Source organism: Rhopalosiphum padi, chromosome 3 (genome assembly GCF_020882245.1).
Source record: "Rhopalosiphum padi isolate XX-2018 chromosome 3, ASM2088224v1, whole genome shotgun sequence".
NCBI lineage: Eukaryota > Metazoa > Arthropoda > Insecta > Hemiptera > Aphididae > Rhopalosiphum > Rhopalosiphum padi.
Genome location: NC_083599.1, coordinates 60460027 through 60481026, shown reverse-complemented (window position 1 = coordinate 60481026; position 21000 = coordinate 60460027). Strand labels below are relative to the sequence as shown.

The following is a 21000-nucleotide window of genomic DNA, read 5'->3' as shown; positions in this document are numbered from 1 at the left end:
TTCCTGAATTTTTAGAAACTGGCTCTGATATATGGAATTTAGATGAGACTGGTACTACTACAACTCAAAAACCTCCAAAAGTCATTGCTTCCAAAGGCTTGAAACAGGTAAACCAGTGTACAAGTGCAGACCGTGGAGTTTTAGTTACCACATGTTGTTTTATAAGTGCTTCGGGTAATACAATACCCCCTGCAATGGTGTTTCCCAGAAGACATTTCAAAACCCATATTATGTTGCAAGATGGTATTTCAGGAACACTAGGTTTAGCTAACCCAACTGGCTGGATGAATTCTGAACTCTTTGTAGAGGTAATAAAACACTTTATTAAATGTACAAAATCATCCAAAGATAATCCAACCTTACTTATATATGATAACCATGAAAGTCACTTATGTATAGAAGTTCTGGATATTGCTAAGGATAATGGTGTTATTATTTTAACTATTCCTCCACATTGCAGTAGTCGTTTACAACCATTAGACATTGCTGTTTATGGGCCATTTAAATGCTATTACAATAAATCTATTGCAAACTGGATGATGAATAATCCAGGGAAAACTATAACAATTTATAACATTGCTCATTGCGTGAAGGAAGCTCACACCAAAGCTTTGACACCGATAAATATACATTCAGGTTTTAGAACAACTGGAATTTACCCTTTCAATCGTGAAATATTTTCTGAAGATGATTTTCTTATGAGTGCAGTCACAGATAGAATAGAAGTGTCTAATGAAAATTCAAATTTGAAAATACCTGATTATAGTTTGTCTCAAGAAAATGTAGAACCAGTCCAAGAAAAGATGACATCATCAGTTGAAGAAATGGCAACTGACCTATCATTTAACCAACCGGTACCATCCACCTCTTTTAAAATACTAACACCAATATGTCAAAAAAATCAATCAATAACTACATTTATTAGTCCAGAAGATATAAGAGGGTTACCAAAAGCAGGAGAACGAACAAATAAACAAAGAGGGAGAGTAAAACAAACATCTATTATAGCTATTGACACACCAGAAAAAAATAAAATATTAGATAAGGCAAACAACAAAACAATTCCATTGAAAGTCAGAAGAAAGTTATGTGTTTCTCCAAAAAAGCTTAATGGAACATTAATAGACAAAAGTGACAATCCACCAAAGAAATCAGAAAAATTAAAACTACTTAAAAAGTCTAAAGGAAACTTAAACGATTCTATACTAGTATTAAATGACTCAAGTGATGATAGTTATGAAACTTATTGTGAAAAAGAGAATGATGAAATGATAAAGGAAAATACATTTAGACAAGAAATTGAGGCAATTAATACAGTTCAAAATTTAGAAGGAAAATATGTATTGGTAAAATTTGTAAGTAAGAAATCATGTAAATATTATGTAGCATTAGTTTTGAATGAGAAACTAAAAGTAAAATTTATGAGGAAATGGTCATCAAAAAATATTTTTGTGAAAGATTGTTTTATTTGGCCATTAGTTGATGATATTTCTATTATTAAACGTACTGACATCAGACATATATTGCCAACTCCTAAAGAACATAGAAGGGGACGTTTGACTTTCCAAATTTCCTTCCGAGGTTATGATGTTCAATAAACTACAAATAATTGTTAATTTTTTTTAAGTCATATATAATAGGTACCTATTTATAATTTAAATTTATGATCATGGTCAAAGTAAGACTGAATAATATTAGCTATGTTCCTTTTGTTAATTTTTTTTCAAGTGCATATATTTATAATTTGAATTTAGTTATAGTCAAAGTAAGACTGATATGTTTTTTAAAATAATAATAAGAAAATATAAATGATTTGTTTTTCAAAAGTTGTTTAGGTACAATGTTTATATTTATATTTATATAAAAATACTTACATTATATAAGTTCAAACAATTGTTATTTTTTTTAAGTTACATATATTATAATTTAAATTTATGATTATAGTCAAAGTAAGACTGAATAATTAATAATAGTCCTATGTTCCTTTTTGTTAATTTGTTTTCAAGTGCATATATTTATATTATATTATATATTTATATATCAGCTTAACAAAACCATTTTTGAACGTACTATTTGTTTAATTCGATTTTTAATATTTTCGGAAGATTCAAATGACATATTTTTGTATCTAGGAGCGAGTATGCTGGCTATTTGAGTAATACTAATTTCTCTTTCGCAATCGTTGTTAACATCAATTTGTACAGAAAAACGTGTTGATAGTTCATGAATAATGGACTCCTTGAAAAGAGTTGAAAATCTACAATCTAGATCAGGGATAGGCAACTCAAAGTTACTATAGGGCCAATTTTTAGAAATTTAAAATATAGCGGGCCAGAGCATAGAAAGCAAAAAAAAAAAGAAAGAAATGTCATTCAAAATATACATTTTAAATAGTATTTATTTTGTTTATAATGAAATAGGTAATACAAAAAGCGTTATTGAAAATAATTTAATTAAATATTTAAATATAAATAGTTATTTGCAGTTTAATGAGAGTTTTGAGGATGTGTCGCTTCTAATGATAACGCGGCAAAATCGACTTCTATTTCGGACGAAGAAACACGAATTAGGTGACTTAATGTTTCATCTGTAAGTCGATTTCTATGTTTTGATTTAATATGTTTCATGTTTGAAAATGTTCATTCACAAATGTAAGTAGTTCCAAACATGGATAACATTTTTAATGCGAACTCTCGTAAAAGTGGATATTTTAGAGTAGGAAATTTTTTTCAAAAGCTTATGTAAATCTCTTTTGTAGATAATAATGATGGATCTGTTTGCAACTCACACAATTCTAATTGAAGTTCAGCATCTTGCTTTTCAATTTCAACTACTATTGGATTATTAAACAAATTTATTTGAGGGCGCATAAGTTCAGTGGCGTAGCCACGGGGGGGGGCCAATGGGCCATAGCCCCCCCCCCCCCATCGGCTGTATAAACGTTTATGCATAATTTATTATATTGTTTATTTTATACGTATGAAAAATTCGTTGAATTCGCTTTTGCTCTTAATTCTTATCCATATTATGTTTGATGGTAATTTTTTCTTATCAGTTTTTTTTTTTATCAAATCTGATGGTGTGTCCAGTGTCCAGTGAACTAAGGTGTACTCACTGTGTGGATACCAACTAGTGGCGTACTGGCGTAGCACCGAGGTTGGTCACAGTGTTGTCACCGCACCGTAGTTATCTATCGTAGTTAACTCGGTCTAATTGTCACGATTCTAGACCACCGTACCATGATAAAAGAACGTTATTTTATCATACGCGGTACCACGCCGACGTACGCCTTGTAATTTTCACGTCTCGTAGTTTCGTATACATAAATCATTTACCTAATATATATAATTATTATTATTTATAATATAATCATTATGACGTCCGAAAAAAAGAAGATGTTCCCATTGTTTAATTTGGTTGTTAAAAAACAAAAATGCTCTGAAGAGGTATGTAAAATAATTATAACATTCGTTATTAGTCTATTTGAACACGTTAGACATTTATATTTAATAGGACGACATTGTTGATAATAATCCATGTCAAACATATGAAGACGATACAATTTCTTAAAGACCTAGAGGTACGCTGTATTTTTTGTACATACCTATTAAATATTTTACTTAATTTTAATTGCTTATATTTATACTTTAAAGACTGCTCCAGTGCCTATCATCTCAGCTGTAGAAAATCATAATGATATGCATGATATTGCTTCTTTTATAAAAAAACCGCTCTTTACACGATTCTGAGATTATTGCTTGCTTGAAATTAACTTGGGAGCCACCAGTTAGCTTTGCTTTTCCAGTACAATTAGAAGGCAATCGAACCCGTAAATTTCAACATAAATATTTACAACTGTTTCCTTGGTTAGCTTATAGCAAAGATAAACAAGGAGCTTTTTGTAAATGGTGTGTTATTTTTGCAAATTCTGGTGGAGGAGTTGGCAACCAGGTAAAATAAGTTTTAGAATAAATATTTTATATGCATATTAGTACTGAGTAGTATAAAACACATTAAGCTTTATACATAAAAAATATATTTTTATTAAACTTTAATTTTTTTTTAATTTTTAGCCTCTTGGTAAACTAGTTAAAATACCAATGGTCAAATATAAGCATTGTCTGACTGATTTAAAGAATCATGCCAAGACTGAATATCATCTTCTTTCAGCACAGAGGGCTAATGATTTTTTGCATAACTATAAAACTGGAAATGAAAAAGCTGTTAATGTACTTCTTGACAACCGTAATAGGCAAGTTATTGAATATAATCGCAAACGACTCATACCTATAGTAAAAACAATTATATTCTGTGCACAAAATAATTTAGCTCTACGTGGTCACCGAGAAATAGGGTCAATGAAAGATAATGACACAAGAGAAAAATGTTTGAGTGGAGAACAAGGAATTTTTCGTGCCTTACTATCTTATAGAATTGAATCTGGCGATTCAGATCTTTTAACTCATTTAGAAACTTCCAAAAAAAATTGTACTATGATTAGTCCTACCATACAAAATGAAATTATTGAAGCAATTAGGCTCGTTATTCAAAATAAAATTGTTGAAAGAGTTAAAACTTCTAAATTTTATTCTATACTTTGTGATGAAACCACCGATGTCAGTACAGTAGAGCAACTTAATTTATGTGTTCGGTATGTAGATGTACGTAACTGTGTAATCCGTGAAGACTTCTTAGGTTTTATCAAAATGGAATCAACAACAGGAATTGCTATAGCGACTGCAATTCAAAATGAATTAGAAAATATAGGTCTCACATTTGAAAACCTTCGTGGGCAAGGTTATGACGGAAGTTCTAACATGTCAGGTGTTAATAACGGTGTACAATCATTAATTTTAAAAAAACAACCATTAGCTTTTTATACGCATTGTTTAAGTCATTGTCTTAACTTATGTCTGTCTAAAGCTTGTAATGTACCTGCAATAAAAAATATGATGGGAACCATTCAATCTGTTTCTAGTTTTTTTTCTAACTCTGCAAAACGAACAGAAAAACTTAAGTCTGTTATAGAAAGTACTGAAATTTCAGAATCTAATGAATCCAGTTTAATTAAAAAAAAAAAACTTAAAACTATCTGTGAAACCCGATGGGTTGAAAGGCACACAGCTTTAATGACTTTTAAAGAATTATATGTGTATATTGTTACTGCATTAGAAGAAATAAAATGTGGAGATTCAAGCAGAGAAACATCAAGTTTGGCTACAATGTTAGAGTGTGCTATAACAAAAAGTGAATTTTTAGTTGCGTTAGAAGTGGCAGTTACTTGTTTTTCTTACACAATAAAATTGAGTCAAATTTTACAGAGTAAAAAACAAGATTTGTCAAAAGCTTTAGCTGATGTCACTGTAGTAAAGGGAGGTTTAGAAGCTGTTCGTGAAGATGTTGACAGCTATTTCAAAGATATATTTAATGAAGTGACTTCAATTGCTAGCAAAGTAAATGTTGAAATAAAAACACCGCGTGTATGTGGACGACAAACAACTAGAGTAAACATACAAAGCAGTCCTGAGGAATACTACTGAATATCAATTTTTATTCCTTTCCTTGATAGTATTTTACTACAACTACAAACTAGATTTAATCAGCAATTGAAAGAAGTCATAGCACTTGAAGGGTTAATCCCTGCCAATTTTAGTGCATACAATAATGACTCCATATTAAGAGCTGCATCACTGTATGAAAATGATCTTCATGAAAATGCTTTAATAAACCTAAAAGCAGAATTAACTATGTGGCGAAACCAGTGGAAAGACAGTACAGCAGAAAAACCAGAGTCAGCTTTGGAAGCTTTATGTTATTGTACAAATGTATTACCTAATATAAAGTTACTACTCCAATTATTTGCAACTTTACCGGTTACATCAGCGACACCAGAACGCACATTTTCAACTCTTAAATTATTGAAGAATTATTTAAGATCAACAATGAACGAAGAAAGACTTAATGGGTTAGCTATGGCAAAAATAAACAAATCTGAAAAAATCACAGAAGAAGAAGTAATCAAAGTCTTTTCATCAAAATCTCATCGACGCCTCTTATTATTAGATTGGTCAAAATAAAGTTTGTAAATTTAAATTTAATTATAATAAAATAAAAACATGTTAAACTTAATATAAAAATGAATTTTTATTATTATTTGTTGATTATGTTTTTTTAGTAGGTACCTATTTTGGATTTGGCCACCCCCATTTTAAAATCCTGGCTACGCCACTGCATAAGTTCAACTTCTTCAATCGTCTTTCGAATTCTACAGTTAATTCATCCAAGTGGGTAATGCATTGTTCAAAATTAAACTCATTGTTAAATTCTATTTTTATAACTTCACAACACGGAAAATGTATTAAATTTTTTTCAACGACTAAATTTTTAAAAACTACCAACTTTTTTCTGAATCCATCTAAAAATCCAATAATTTGAGAAACTGTTTGTTTCTTACCTTGAAGTTGTAAATTTAATTTATTTAAATGTTGAGAAATATCAGTTAAAAATGCCAATGAACATAGAAATTGTTTATCAACCATTTGGTTTTCCAAATACGTAGTGTCAGTTTTAATATTCGTTGTAAGAAACTCAAGTATTTCTTTTCTCAAAACAAAAAAACGTTCGAGACACTTTCCACGACTTAACCAGCGTACATCCGTGTGTAATAGTAAATCACCATACTCACAATCAAGTTCCTCCAAATATGTAATAAAATTACGGTGGTTTAAACTACGGTTGCCTCCTCTAATAAGATTAGTAATTTTAAATACAGTATTCATAACTCCGTCAAGCTTCATTATTTTTCCACACTACGCTTCCCTGTAAACCACTTAGTGTAGTATGTTTTGATAACTGGTTTACTTCCTTAGAACTTGTAACATATTTAAGAAAATCATTTGGTATTCTTAGTCTTGGCACAATTCAACAGAATCGTTTACGTGGTTGTAATATAATAGCAGATAAACCACTATTAAAAAAAAGGAAGAGGAAGCTATGAAACAAAATCTGACAATAAAAATAAAATTTCAGTAGTAAAATGGGCCGATAACATATGCGTCACTATAGTTAATTCTTATATTTCAACATCAGAACCTTCAGAGACTGTTAGCCGATATGATAAAAATAAAAAAGAAAGAGTTAATGTGAAATGCCCAAAAGTAATCAAGGAATACAATTTTCATATGGGTGGTGTAGATCTGGTAGACATGTTCGTATCATTGTACCGTACAGGTATTAAATCTCATAGGTGGTATCTTGCAATTTTTTCACAGCTTCTGGACATTGGTGTCAATAATGCATGGCTTTTATATAGAAGACATTATTCACAATTGAATAATAACCAACAAGGAACCCTACAACTTAAACATTTCCGATATGAAATCGCAAAATCACTTCTAGCGCAATCAAGTGTTGGTCGACCATCAACTAACCTAATATTATCAAAACGTAAACGCAAAGCCATGCCAATAGAGGCCCCATCAAAAGAAAGTCGTTTGGATAATACAGATCATTTTCCAATGTATAATACAAAAGGACGTTGTACATACTGCACTAAAGGTCAAACGGTTTTTAGTTGTTCTTAAGTGTTCATTAAGATTATGCTTAACAAAAGAAAGAAATTGTTTTTATTCATTTCACAAGGCTAAATAATGCTTCAATTTTGAAGACTTACGTTTTTGATATAAATATATATACTTTTTTTGTACTACAAGTTATATCTAAACATTTATATATGTTAATATTGTTTTTTTCTTATATTAAATAAGCTATTAATATTTTATTTTAAAAAATGTACAAGACAAGCAAAAACTTTATTTTATATTTATTATTAACTGTATTAGTTTATTACTTCAACTTAAAGTGGTTTATATAACAAAAGACTATTGTATTATTATTATTTTTAATATTAAATATTATACTGAAAAAAAAATAAAAGTTATATAAAAGTAAACTTAATTGTATTTAATTATAACATTTTAAATAATATTGATTTTGTAAAACGGATATGACAATAATTATTTAGTGTCAAATTAGCATTGATGAGATAATGTATCTTTCAAGATACAAATAATAAATTAGGTTAAACGAGGCACTGTATCTTTAAAGCAACAAATATCAAATTAGGGTGACCTAGGCACCGTATCCTAAGAGATACAATTATCAAATTAGCATTGATGGAGTAATGTATCCTCAAAGATACAAACAATATTTCAAAAACTGTTCACTGAAAAAAAAAAGGTCAAAAATGAAAACTACGGGTCTTAATTAGTGAAAATGATAATATTACAGAATTTTCATATGTTTTTTTTATTTTTGCCAAGTTTAGGGTTAAATGTATAGTCACAAATAGTTAGCTACTACAATTATTAACATTATATCGTATAGTTAATACGATGACTTTTGTTGTTTGACACGTCATCCATACAAAATGGAGATACGTCTGTGCGTGTGGGGATAAAAGAGATGCTACGCACGATTTTCGTAGTAAATTTATTTTCGGCAAGACGATGCTATCGTTACAATAAAAAATTTACATATTTGGTTAGGTTTATTCACATATTATTTTACATATTATATAGGTATTATTTACAATTTCGTACAACTAATTTCCATCACGGCTTATTTGTAGGGTTTATTTCATTTAATTTCTGTTTTGTTCCAAACTTCTGAGTCGATCTCACTATCTCCGCCGGAGGCAAGCCGTCTCTGAGTAATTGTTTGTTCTCCGCGAACCTCTCATTTCGCATATCCACGTATTGCTTTGGAGGCTGTTCTTTGGGTTTCAGCCCAGACGACGGACTGGGGTTTTTCGATGATGACGGTGGGATTTGTTGCCAAGATGACATTCTGAACACTGCAATGACGAAAAACAAATTATTATATTTTTACGCATATGACGTCGACTTACACGTTTGTAGCTTATAAGACCATTTATCGTCAGATTGCGCGCGAGTGCCGAGTACGGAGCTTAAATAACGTGAACACCGCATCGTCTAAAAAGATGTCCTGAGAAGGGAAATCGTGAAACGAATGCACCTAACGGATGAATTGTGGTAATTCCGGTTGCAGTTTTCGTGACATCCGTGATTGTTTGGTACGACATAATACATTCTAGACTACGGCAATGCTGCCATTCCCGGGACAATAATATATTTCAAATGCCCACTACACGGATAATAGAAATAACAATAACGACAGCCCGTCGTGGATAGGTACGTCCAAATGTGATAGTTAGTGGACGAAAGAAATGTTAAATTCCAACTGTTATCTGCGCAGTTAAATCGTAATTTTAAAACGAAAAACGATCGGTGTTGGTTAAGTAATTTTAGTGTGCGTCTTGACCACGGATTAATATACTGGATACGCAACGAAGCTGTGATAAGTGAAGCACTGACCTTCTCACGTTGCGGCAAGATTCCTAGCGCATTCTCGTGTAATATTTACATACTAATTCCCGCGCATTTTTAATTAGTGATTATATCACAGACTATATGAAAATTTGTGATTATAATATTATATTATGAAAATAGTCTGTTGCATATGGTTTAAGTACAGAATATAATAATAACCGCACAGATTTGAGATTATATTTAAGTAGAATCTGTGGTAACAGACAACAGTAACAGTACTTATAGTTCGTTCAAAATAAGAAACGTAGACGGCGGCGACAAAATAGGAAACAATGCACTTTAAGTTATTTGTTCGCGTCACTGGTCAACAATAGAATGAGGCGAAGCTTTCGCTGGCGACGGTGTCAAAGCTCGATATGCGTAGTGAGGCCACGCCCATGCGCAGTAGTCGGCCGCCGTCTACGTTTCTTATTTTGAATGGACTATATATACTAATAAATCAAAGATAATAATACATGCATTTTAAAACTTTGACTGATTATTAATTATATTATTTTCACAGAAAACTGACAAATATTTTTTATTTTAATATATTATTTTCAATCAATATGCCACCTCGGTTAGATAAATGTTGCATTGAAAATTTTGTGGGAAATTCTAAATCCAGGTTTAGTGTTCCAATATCCTCCCATGAAAAATGGGAAAGAGTAATTGTAAAACTTTAAATAAAAGGTCTAGGATTTGTGGTGATCACTTTCTTGCAGAAGATATAATTGACACCTAGGTATCAGGACAAGGGACCAATAAGTACTCGGTTAGTATTGATTATAATTTATAAGATTTCAGTATGACTACTAATTTGAATAAAACTATTAGGTATAAACCATACAAAATATAATTAACTTAATAATTAAATTTAAATCTGTAAACCTACAACTTAATATTATGTTTATTTTACTTTTAACATTACTCAAGATATGTTTAAAAGAGCCACACTTAAAGAAAGGTGCTGTACCAATGTTAATGTTAAATTTAATAAAAAGTCGTTAAGATAATTAAGATCAGATATGTAATACCATGCCAATTGTAGAACAGAAATCCTGTTCTGATGTAATTAACTCACATGTAAATATATAATTTAAAATTAACTTGTGTATTAAGAAAATATTAGAAAAATGTACTTCATAAAATTGCACTTAGGTACATTTATCTACTCAAAAAATGGATATGGATGATTCTAGTGTAGCAAGTACTAGCCATCAAAATATTTCATTTGTAGAGGTTAGTAATTTCAATGTAGCTTTTATTTAAATAATATACTATAGCTAATGTCAATAATAATAATAATAATAATAAATTGACACATACCTAAAATTTAATTTAATTATATTTAGGAAAATAATATGTCCATTTCTAAAACAATATTTAAACAATATTTAATATTTTTTTAAACAATATTTCTATGAGTAATATTTACCATGGCAAATATAATCAAGTTACTAGATACAAGCACCTCATTTATTTAGAAAATATATTTAAAATTTTTTTAATTTTATAGGAGCCTATATTTTATATCCTAGTAGCAAAATAATGTTAAACTCCCCCCAAATGGTTTAAAGATATTTCAATGAATGAGTTAAATAAGAATTTAACAGTTTCATTTTTCAAACTGACAAATTATAATATAAATTACCAACAAAGTATTGAGAAAGAATTAATAGTTACTCAAGGTAAATAAAACTTGTTGCTATAAAACTAACTATAAAACTCTGAATTTATGTATTTAAATTTAATTTTATAATTGTTAATAGATTCAGAACTTATAATACATGTTTTTAATGAAAACATATCTAATGAGCAAAAACAAACTCTATTTTCTTTATCATTTCATCCAACTGAAAACATAACCATTGAAAATATAGAAAGTATTATAAAAATCCTTGATTCTTTTAATTCTTTTAATGTTTGTTATGGAGCTGTTCCAGTAAACAACTATCCGGATATAAAAGAATCTTTTGGCTATCAATATCAAAATATTAATGGGGTTTGGAAACATTCAAGTTGTTCTAAAATATTACCAGAAAATAGGTAAATCTATTTAATGCATTTAGTAGACATTTTTACTAAAAAAATATAGTAGCATTCTAATTAGTTAACTAATTTTAGTTCTAGTGCTTATTGTCTATGGTGCAAACGATTATTGTTTTCAATAAAAAAGAAGCAAGCCCAATAAATAAATAAAAGATCTATTAAAGTTTATTTTTCACCAAGTAAAAAATTACACTTTCAAAACTTGAGAAGTAAACAAAAAAAAATAAACAAGTTTTGAGGTCAAATAATAAAGTCATTCAATTAAAATTTGATCTAAATTTATTACAAAATCAAATAAATTAAATGACAAGTAATGAATTAACAAAGCGTATATTCCGATTCCGGAATTCCAAAATGCCAATCTGAATTAATTCATGAAATATTTGCTGCGGCTAAGTACAAAAATCTGAAGAATAAACACTATTCTGAAAGTTGGATGATTCTTTGTTTATTATTTCAAATACGGTAAATATTATACTCTAAAATACAATTTGGAACTATAGTTTTAAATATTACTAGATATTAGATTGTAAATTTATTTTCACATATTGTATTCTTTTTTGTATAGATCCCCTTCCGGATACAAATTTTTACATGACCAAAATATTGTACCATTGCCATGTGTAAACACTATTCGAAAAAATTTACTAGCCTTTAAAAGTGAATGTGGTTTTGATAACTTATTTATTAAGTTGTTAAAGAAAAAGTTTTCTAATAAAACTCAACAACAAAGAACAGGCATTTTATTATTAGATGAAATTTTCCTAAGGACTAGCATTAACGTAAAAACAAGAAGGTTAACATACAGTGGGTTAGAAGATTTTGGAGGCGAAATAGAAAAAAAAGTTAATAGTTCAGAGTTAGCGGATCATGGATTAGTTTTTATGTGGTTATGTTTAGGAGATGATATAACTCAGCCCATAGCTGTTTCTGCGTCGAAGGGTCCAGTGAAAGGTTAAATTATTTTAAGTAGCTATTATGATATTAAGTTAAAACTTGTAACAATATTAATAAAGGTACTATATTGTCTAAAATAACTTTTATGTTTATTATCACAGATATTGATTTAGTACAGTTGGTTGTCAAAGCAATTATTTTGTTGGAGAATGCCGGCTTACAAGTTGTTGAGTTGTTGCCTTTACTTGTGATGGAGCTTCAACCAATAAAACTATGCTAAAAATATTAAATGTAACTGGTAAAAAATCAGACTTCAAAAACTATTTCCAAAATCCCTTTAACGACAATCGAAAAATATATGTATTTTCTGATACACCACATGCAGTAAAAAATGTTAGAAATCGTTTATTTCAAAACAAGCAATTAAAAGTAAATAATCAGTAAATCTTAAATCTATAATAATTATAATTAATACTTAGAAAAATGTTTCACTTTAAAATATTTAGCAATTTGTTTAGATACATCCATCAAAGTCTAGTATAAAATGGGACCATTACAGTCAAGTGTTGAAATGTGATACAAAAACAATGTTGAAAATATGCCCTAAGATAACAAGGAAACACATAGAGTTAAACAATATGACAAAAATGAAAGTGAAATTTGCAACACAGGTATTTTATTAATTTGATTTGTATAAAGTTGTGACTATAACTTCTTAATCTTTATTATAAATAAACATTTTGATATGCACCTATAATGGTATTATATTATGCTATATAAATATAGGTATTTAGTAATTCCATGGCTTTAGGCCTCCAATTTTATAGAGAAAAAAATATTAATAAACTTATGGATTCATTGGAAACATAGAATTTTACACTTAGGATGAATAATATTTTTGATGTGTTGAATAGAAAATTCCCAGCAGAAGGAATTAGGAAAAGCAGCAATGATTTAGAGGTTTTTTTTATGTTACATGTTTGTGGCATTTGTGTTAGTTAGACATTTATTTTAATGATCATATAATTTACATGTATCTATATTTGTGTCAATTTCTTAATTTTGGCTTGTTTCTATGTTGTGAACTATGTGTAATCTATGTTTATATGTGTTGCAAATGTGTGTGGTTAAATACAGATTGTGTTAGGTAGGTATTTTTTACATTCAATCAGACACAGATAATAGTTAAAAATATTATATTCTTATATATTTTTGAAGGTTTTAAAACAAAATCTTCTATGGTTAGATGAATGGGAAAAAAATCTAGAAGATGGTCTTATACAAGAAAAAGAATTCCTCACTAAAGCTACTTCAGAGTCTCTAAGGCTAACACTAAAGTCAACAATTGATTTAGTATTATTTTTACTAGAAGAATGTGGCTTTAGCTATGTTTTGACCTCAAAATTAAATCAAGATAATTTAGAAGTGAGTAACTATAATTTTATATTATATCTTAAATTTTTAAATGCAATAAAAATTTATTTATACACTGGCGTGTATTAATGTTATTCTTAAACTAGTTGATTATTTAAATATGTTAATTAAACATTTCTATTAAATATATATAATTAATTTATACTAAATTTCAGAAATTTTTTGGTATAATACGACAAACATCAGGGCCAAATGATCACCCGACTACACCAACTTTCCTTCAACTTTACAGATTATTGTCTATTTGCTCATTAGTGAAACCACCAAAAAGTGGTAACTGTACAGTGTACAGTTATTGATAGTATCTAATTTAATTTTTAATTTGTAATATTGTTTGTAATAATATTTGTTTGATAATTCTAAACATATTATCTACTTAAAAAATGTAGATATGGATTATACACCATCAATAACTTTAACTGAGTTAAAAAATGCAATAAAAGCAAATGATGAATCATATGCCAGAGAAGAAAAAATTGAGAAACTAAAAAATTATATAGACAAAGTAGTTGAAGAAGGAAAATGGGACATGGATGATGTATTTAGAGAAACCAATTTTAATGATGATACAACATTTAATTGTGTTGTTTATTATTTGGCAGGGTAAATATTAAATTTAGTTTTGAATATTACTCTTGATTTGGTTTATAGATAGTTAAATGTTATAGATTCAATGTATCTTTTTAATTTTCAAGGTATTTGGCAAGAAGGCTTAGTAAGAAAACAAAATGTCAACTTTGCCTATCAGGAATTAAAAATAATGATTCCATTGATAATAACTTAGCTGCAGCTAAGTTTAACAAATCTTAAGTCTCGTGGTTATTTGACACAACCAGATAGTGGCTTTTATATTTTGTTAAGACAAATTGAAAATTCATTTGCTCTTAATGCTCAAAGCCCAAATGCTTTTGATGATACTATTGACCATTTTATTAACAACAATTATATAATTCCATTTCCTTGTGATGAAAATAAGCATGAAATAGTTCAGTTTATTTTTGTGTCATATCTAACTATGAGAATGAGACAATTCACTTGGATGAGCAACAAAAAAACAAAATCTACAAATAAAGTAAAGAAAAAATTGTCAAAATTAGTCCCCCATTAATTTACAATAATTATTTTCAAACACTATAAGTTGTTTATAGTAAATAATATTTTAATATTTATTTTGTTATTATGAATTTATGAAGAGTATAAACCAATAAAACTGATTACAAATCACAATTTAATAATTCAATTTTATTTAATTAAATATGGAATAATGTAATGTAATAATAATCACTAGAATATTATGCTATACAATAATAAATAGGGCCCCCGAGTATATATGTCTTAAAAACCTTAAAAATATGCACTATAAAATATGCATTTATGCCCTTATTTTGTAGAAATATATCCTTAATACTAAAAAATATGCTAAAAAATCTTTTATTTAATTATTTTTATATCTTTACATAAAATAATTTTATATTATGGTAAATTTTCAATAATGTTGTGAAATATTATAATTTTAATCTGAAAAAGCAATAAACAAAAATATTTCTTTTTTTTTATAAATTCGATATGTGGCTAAATGAAAATAAATACATACCAGAAGCAAATTGTATTTACATACTGTAAATATAACTATAAATACGTTATTTAATCAATATAATCAAAATATTAAATACCTATTATGCATTTAAAAACCATTTATATGCAAAGAAAAATCTTAAAATACAGAAATATGCTGTACGTGTCGAAAGATGTTAAAATATACAAAAAATAAAAAACTGCAAAATAAAACTTTGTATTTCAGATCTATTGACTCAGATACTTTATGAACAACTGTTTGAAAAAAACATAGTAATAATCACGTAATAGCACTATCTTAGTTCATATTTCCGTCGATTAGCGCTAGGTGTCAGCCGCAGTCGACGGACTACGACTCAAAAATAAAAAATTTACATATTTGGTTAGGTTTATTCACATATTATTTTACATATTATATAGGTATTATTTACAATTTTGTACACCTAATTTCCATCACGGCTTATTTGTAGGGTTTATTTAATTTACCTAATTTCTGTTTTGTTCCAAACTTCTAAGTCGATCTCACTCTCTCCGCCGGAGGCAGGCCGTCTCTGAGTATTTGTTTGTTCTCCACGAATCTATCATTTCGCATATCCACGTATTGCTTTGGAGGCTGTTCTTTCGGTTTCAGCCTAGACGACGGACTGGGGTTTTTCGATGATGACGGTGGGATTTGTTGCCAAGATGACATTCTGAACACTGCAATCACGAAAAACAAATTATTATATTTTTACGCATATGACGTCGACTTGCACGTTTCCCACATAGCAAATAGAGGATATTAATATATGGTTGATATCTAGACTAAATTGATTTTTAGATATTCAATTTTGTATATCCTTTATTTATTAATATAATAACTGAAAATTAATGTTTAGTTTTATATATTTTTTTAATATCTCCATTATATTTAATACAAAATATTTCAAAAATGGTTTTTGTACAATATTCTTAAGATATTTTTTTAATAATATCTATACTACAATTATAAATATATATTGTTCTAATATCCAAATATGTATATTATATACATTTATATATATGCTAAATGTCTATGAAATATCAAAATTCGAATATTTAAAAATTAATTTATAGCAATATACATTATATATCTTGTTAAGAATAACTGAAGAATATAATCGTATTTAATATTTATGAGTTGTCTTACTTAAAATATTAAAATCATAATTTTTATAGACATTTTAAGTTAAAAATTTATAAAATGTTCAGTTTTTATGACTATAATAAGGATTGAAAATTTAAAACAATGTTTTTCGTAAGTATAGTTTATTGTAATGTTACCAAAAAATCAAAATAATATACTTATTAAAAAAATATTTTTTATATATACATTCTAAGTTCAATAGATGTTTAAATAATTAAATGAAAAATAACGATGTTATTTATTTCGTTGTAATTTAAAAATATTTTTAGTGGGTGCTTGAAACTTAAAGTATATTATTATATTTTATACACTTGCAGTTAAAGTTTAAATGTAATGTTTTCTGCAAAAATGAATTCAACCTATATTTACCTATTGTAATAATATTAATATATTAAAATTAATTATGTCTTCGCTCATAATCGTTTTTCGTATACAAAGATTTATCTCATTGAATTCGCAAATTGAATATCATTATAATCCATTACAGTAATCTACTATAGTAACATACTGTACAGCAGAGTGACATCCACTTACCTGTTTTTTTTTATATGCATTTTAAGTTTAAAATTTTAGTATTTTACGTTAATCTAAAATCTAATCTGTTGATAAACATTTGAAAATTTATATCGACCACGGTTACTTTGAGTATAAATAACCGCAATACATCAACATAATCATATAATATCACAGAACTATTATATTGATATTATAAATCGACGTAATTTACCAATTTATAAATAGCTATGTCATAGCAGTGCGAGCGTCGCGACGCGCGTATCGATAAACATATTATTATTATTATTGAAACACGTTTACGCGCGCAGCAGTCGGCAGTTCGGCCCTCATCAGTCATCATCATTATTAGGGACCGGATTTATATGCACAAAAAATCCTCAAAATATGCTTTTAATAATGCTGTAATATGTTATAAAATATGTATTTATTTTTAAATATGCACTTAAATTTTGTTTAAAACTAGGTAAATGTAGTATGTAAAATTATGTAACAATATTTATTAATTATTATGGTATTAAAAAAGTATAAAAAAGCTTTTAATGTATTTAAACTCGACGCACTCGGGCAAAATTTTAAACATAAAACGCAAGACACGGACTGATGTCGAAAACTGACCGTGGAACACTTGAATTCTATTATATGAGCAACGAATTTATATATATATATGTTGCATATGACCATAATATGAGGTATGTAATCTTATCTTTCGAAATAACGACCGGTGGCAATTTTATCGATATTATGTGGCTGTGAACGTGAAAATAGGTACGACGAAAAACGAATATATGTGTTATAAATAATAATATGCACTTTAAAACTAAAAATATGCATTCAATATGCATTTAATAGGTAAAAACGTTGAAATATGCAAAATATGCAAAATAAAATTAGTGTTATTTTAATAAGAGTAATCTAAATCGGGGACAATTTTCATCAGATTTCAAAAAGCTTATTCCAATACATTTATGCATTTGCATATAAATCCGGTCCCTAATCATTATTATTATTATTATATTAACAATTGTCAATTTGTGAGCACTAAGCACTAAATATTCGCATGTAAGTATCATATTTTATTATATTATATTATTATATTAGATTATAAAACATAGTAATATTATAAGTAGGTACTTATTATTATTGTTATTATTAAATACATTCCTATTTAGGTATTATGCTTAGAAGAAATAAATTAAGCAAATCTACTAAACGTAGAAGATTATTAGATGAAACTAATTTAATTGAACATGTTAATGAAAATGTTGATTCTAGTCCAAATTATTCAGTAGAGTTAGATAATAATGGTGATTCATTTGAGTTGGAAAATAATAAATCGATTGTTGAGAGTGGCTATAATAATATTGATGAAATAGTATCTAATAACAGAGTTGTTCAAAATATAGTTAAATATTGAAAATCTGGATGATGATAGTGAAGAGTTTGAACATAATGATGCTAATACAGTAGAAATCCCTATAACGAGCATCGCTTAGAACGAGATACTGCTTACAACAAGCAAAACGTTAGGTCCCGGCACGAGCGCATATGATTGTATGTTAAAATATACGTTTACAACGAGTATGGTTATTACGAGTTATCGGCTATAACGAGTAAAATAAAGCTAACTTGACTAACGACCTTCCGGTTACTACGAACAAGTACCTGCAAGATACGAACTATTTTCGTATTTAGGTCGATTAATCATTGACATATTATCTTTAGTTGTGTAGATATGGATTACTTATTAATAATAAACATTATTCTTACAAATTCTGGTGTTTTAAAGTTAATAAAATTACAAATAGCGTCAGTTGTGTGTAGACGTTCCACCATGTCGCGTCGTCAGTTTACGTTGGACGAAAAAATCGGTATAATCGGGCGTTTAGAAAATGGTGAAAAAAACAGCGTAATTACAAAAGAATTCGGCACCTGTTCGTCGACAATTTCGACCATATGGAAGAACCGGGATAAGTTGAAAAATATGTTTCAAACCACGTCACTTAACGCAAAACGATTGCGCACTGCACAGCATAAGGACCTTGAAGAAGCTGCACTAGTATGGTTCAAACAACAACGGTCATTGAATGTGCCTATAAGTGGTCCTATTTTGCAAACAAAAATTGACCAACTGGCTGAAAAAATGAAAATAGAAAATTTCAAATGCTCTGCATCTTGGATTCAGCGTTTCCGACAGCGGCACAACATTGGTTTCGGCAAGATCTCAGGTGAGTCATCTGCAGTTAATACTGATATCTGCTCTAATTGGTTGGCTAACGTTTGGCCGTCCCTTCGAGCAGGTTACTGTGATGATGAAATTTATAATGCCGATGAAGGGGGCCTTTTTTTCAAATTAACTCCTGATAAAACTCTTCGCTTCAAGGGGGAAAAATGCTCGGGTGGAAAATTATCCAAAGACAGAATAACAGTTTTAGTGGCAGCCAACATGACCGGAACTGATAAAAGAAAACTCCTTGTTATTGGAAAATCGAAAAGTCCTAGGTGTTTTAAAGGAGTTTCATCACTTCCCGTATTTTATGAAAATAACACCAAAGCTTGGATGACCTCAGTAATTTTTGAAAAGACTCTTAATTATTGGGATGATGAATTACGCCGTAAGAAAAAAAAAGTGTAGTTGTACTACAGAACAATCTTTTGCTAAAAATTTAATTCAATGGACGACCAAGCATAATGTGCCAAATAATACATTTGATGATTTATTAAAGATATTTTTTTTTTTTCTCGTGTCAGGCATCATATAATTAAATTTAAAACAAACTTGTAATTTAAAAAACAAAACTAAATAAATAATATCAAATAAGTAAAATATGAATAATAATAACACACAAATATAATGGTAACAAGTATTGCGTGCTAATTATATATTTTCTTTGGTCCAGTATATGGCTGTATTTACCGCCTTCTTGTTGCCTATCATAAGGTCCTCTTGTGTACATGGACTTGGCCCTCTTGGGCAGACAAGTAGGTGTGACGTTGTCTGATCTTGCCCACATATACAAGTTATGTCTTGTTCTCCATATCCCCATTTTCTCATATTTTCTTTTGTCCGTCCTACACCAACACGCAGTCTGTTCAGTGTCTTCCATACCGGCCAGTCTAGGTTGTTACCATGAGGTAATCTTTCTGCTGGTTCCAACCATCTTTTACCATTGGTGTCCGTGATCAGTTTTTTCCACTCATTTAGCCTGCTTAGTAAAGGTGTTTCCGTTAGCTCTTCAGTTATCTTTAGGAAGGACTTTCTTGATTTCAGACGAGAAGTGGGGTCATTTTGGCCGTACATGGGGTGCCTCGTGTCACTTTTTTGTTTACCGCGTTCAATTTTAGAGGATATCAGACGTCGAACTGATGGTGGTGGGATACCTGCTAGTAGGTAAACTTTGTCCATTGGTGTATTTCTTAGGCATCCTGTGATTAGTCGACATGTTGTATTTAAGGCGATATCTATTTTCTTCGCGTGAGTAGAGCTTCTCCAGACCGGGCATGCATACTCCCCTACTGAGTAGCATAGTGCCATCGCTGAAACCCGTAACGCATGTGGTTGTGCGCCCCATGCTGATCCCGTTAATTTCCGTATAAGACCGTTCCGGGTATTGATTTTCTTACTCGTTTTTTCGCAATGGGTCTTGTATGTTAGTGCTCTATCCAATGTCACGCCTAAATATGTGGGTGTGCTACAGTGAGTTAGTTCTACATCTTCCCATTTCACTATCAGTTTTCTGTTGGCCTGCTTGTTTCTCAAGTGGAAAGCACTTACATTGGTTTTACTAGGATTTGGCTTCAGATAATTTGCCCTATAGTAGTTTCCTAAACGGTCCAGTGTTTTAGAAAGTTTTGTTTCCACTGCTTCAAAACTATCTTCTTGTACAGCAATTGCCGAATCATCTGCATATACATAGTGTTTTATGTTGTTATCCGTAGATATGGGCTGGTCATTAGTATAGATATTAAAAAGCG

General features: G+C 29.3%; 4 protein-coding genes and 1 pseudogene across 4 annotated transcripts; all 5 read left to right on the top strand.

Annotated features, from left to right (window-relative positions):
• Positions 1-3374: 3374 nt before the first annotated feature.
• LOC132925279 (52 kDa repressor of the inhibitor of the protein kinase-like) lies at positions 3375-7583 on the top strand. Its single transcript, XM_060989687.1, has 5 exons — positions 3375-3446; positions 3781-3951; positions 4074-5453; positions 5604-6014; positions 7272-7583. The coding sequence occupies exons 1-5, from the start codon at positions 3375-3377 to the stop codon at positions 7581-7583; spliced, it is 2346 nt and encodes a 781-aa protein (XP_060845670.1).
• Positions 7584-9958: 2375 nt separating this feature from the next.
• LOC132925278 (uncharacterized) lies at positions 9959-11442 on the top strand (annotated as a pseudogene).
• A 372-nt stretch (positions 11443-11814) lies between these two features.
• LOC132925276 (uncharacterized) lies at positions 11815-14071 on the top strand. The gene is given in 7 exon segments (XM_060989686.1): positions 11815-11906; positions 12010-12395; positions 12500-12579; positions 12582-12767; positions 12857-13009; positions 13557-13763; positions 13928-14071. Coding segments are annotated over 7 exon segments (1185 nt in total). The 5' UTR covers positions 11815-11877.
• A 92-nt stretch (positions 14072-14163) lies between these two features.
• Positions 14164-14880, top strand: LOC132924507 (uncharacterized). The gene is given in 3 exon segments (XM_060988871.1): positions 14164-14375; positions 14468-14567; positions 14569-14880. Coding segments are annotated over 3 exon segments (624 nt in total).
• A 3880-nt stretch (positions 14881-18760) lies between these two features.
• On the top strand, positions 18761-19660 carry LOC132925275 (tigger transposable element-derived protein 4-like). Its single transcript, XM_060989685.1, has one exon. The coding sequence runs from the start codon at positions 18761-18763 to the stop codon at positions 19658-19660; it is 900 nt and encodes a 299-aa protein (XP_060845668.1).
• The last annotated feature ends 1340 nt before the right edge of the window (positions 19661-21000 follow it).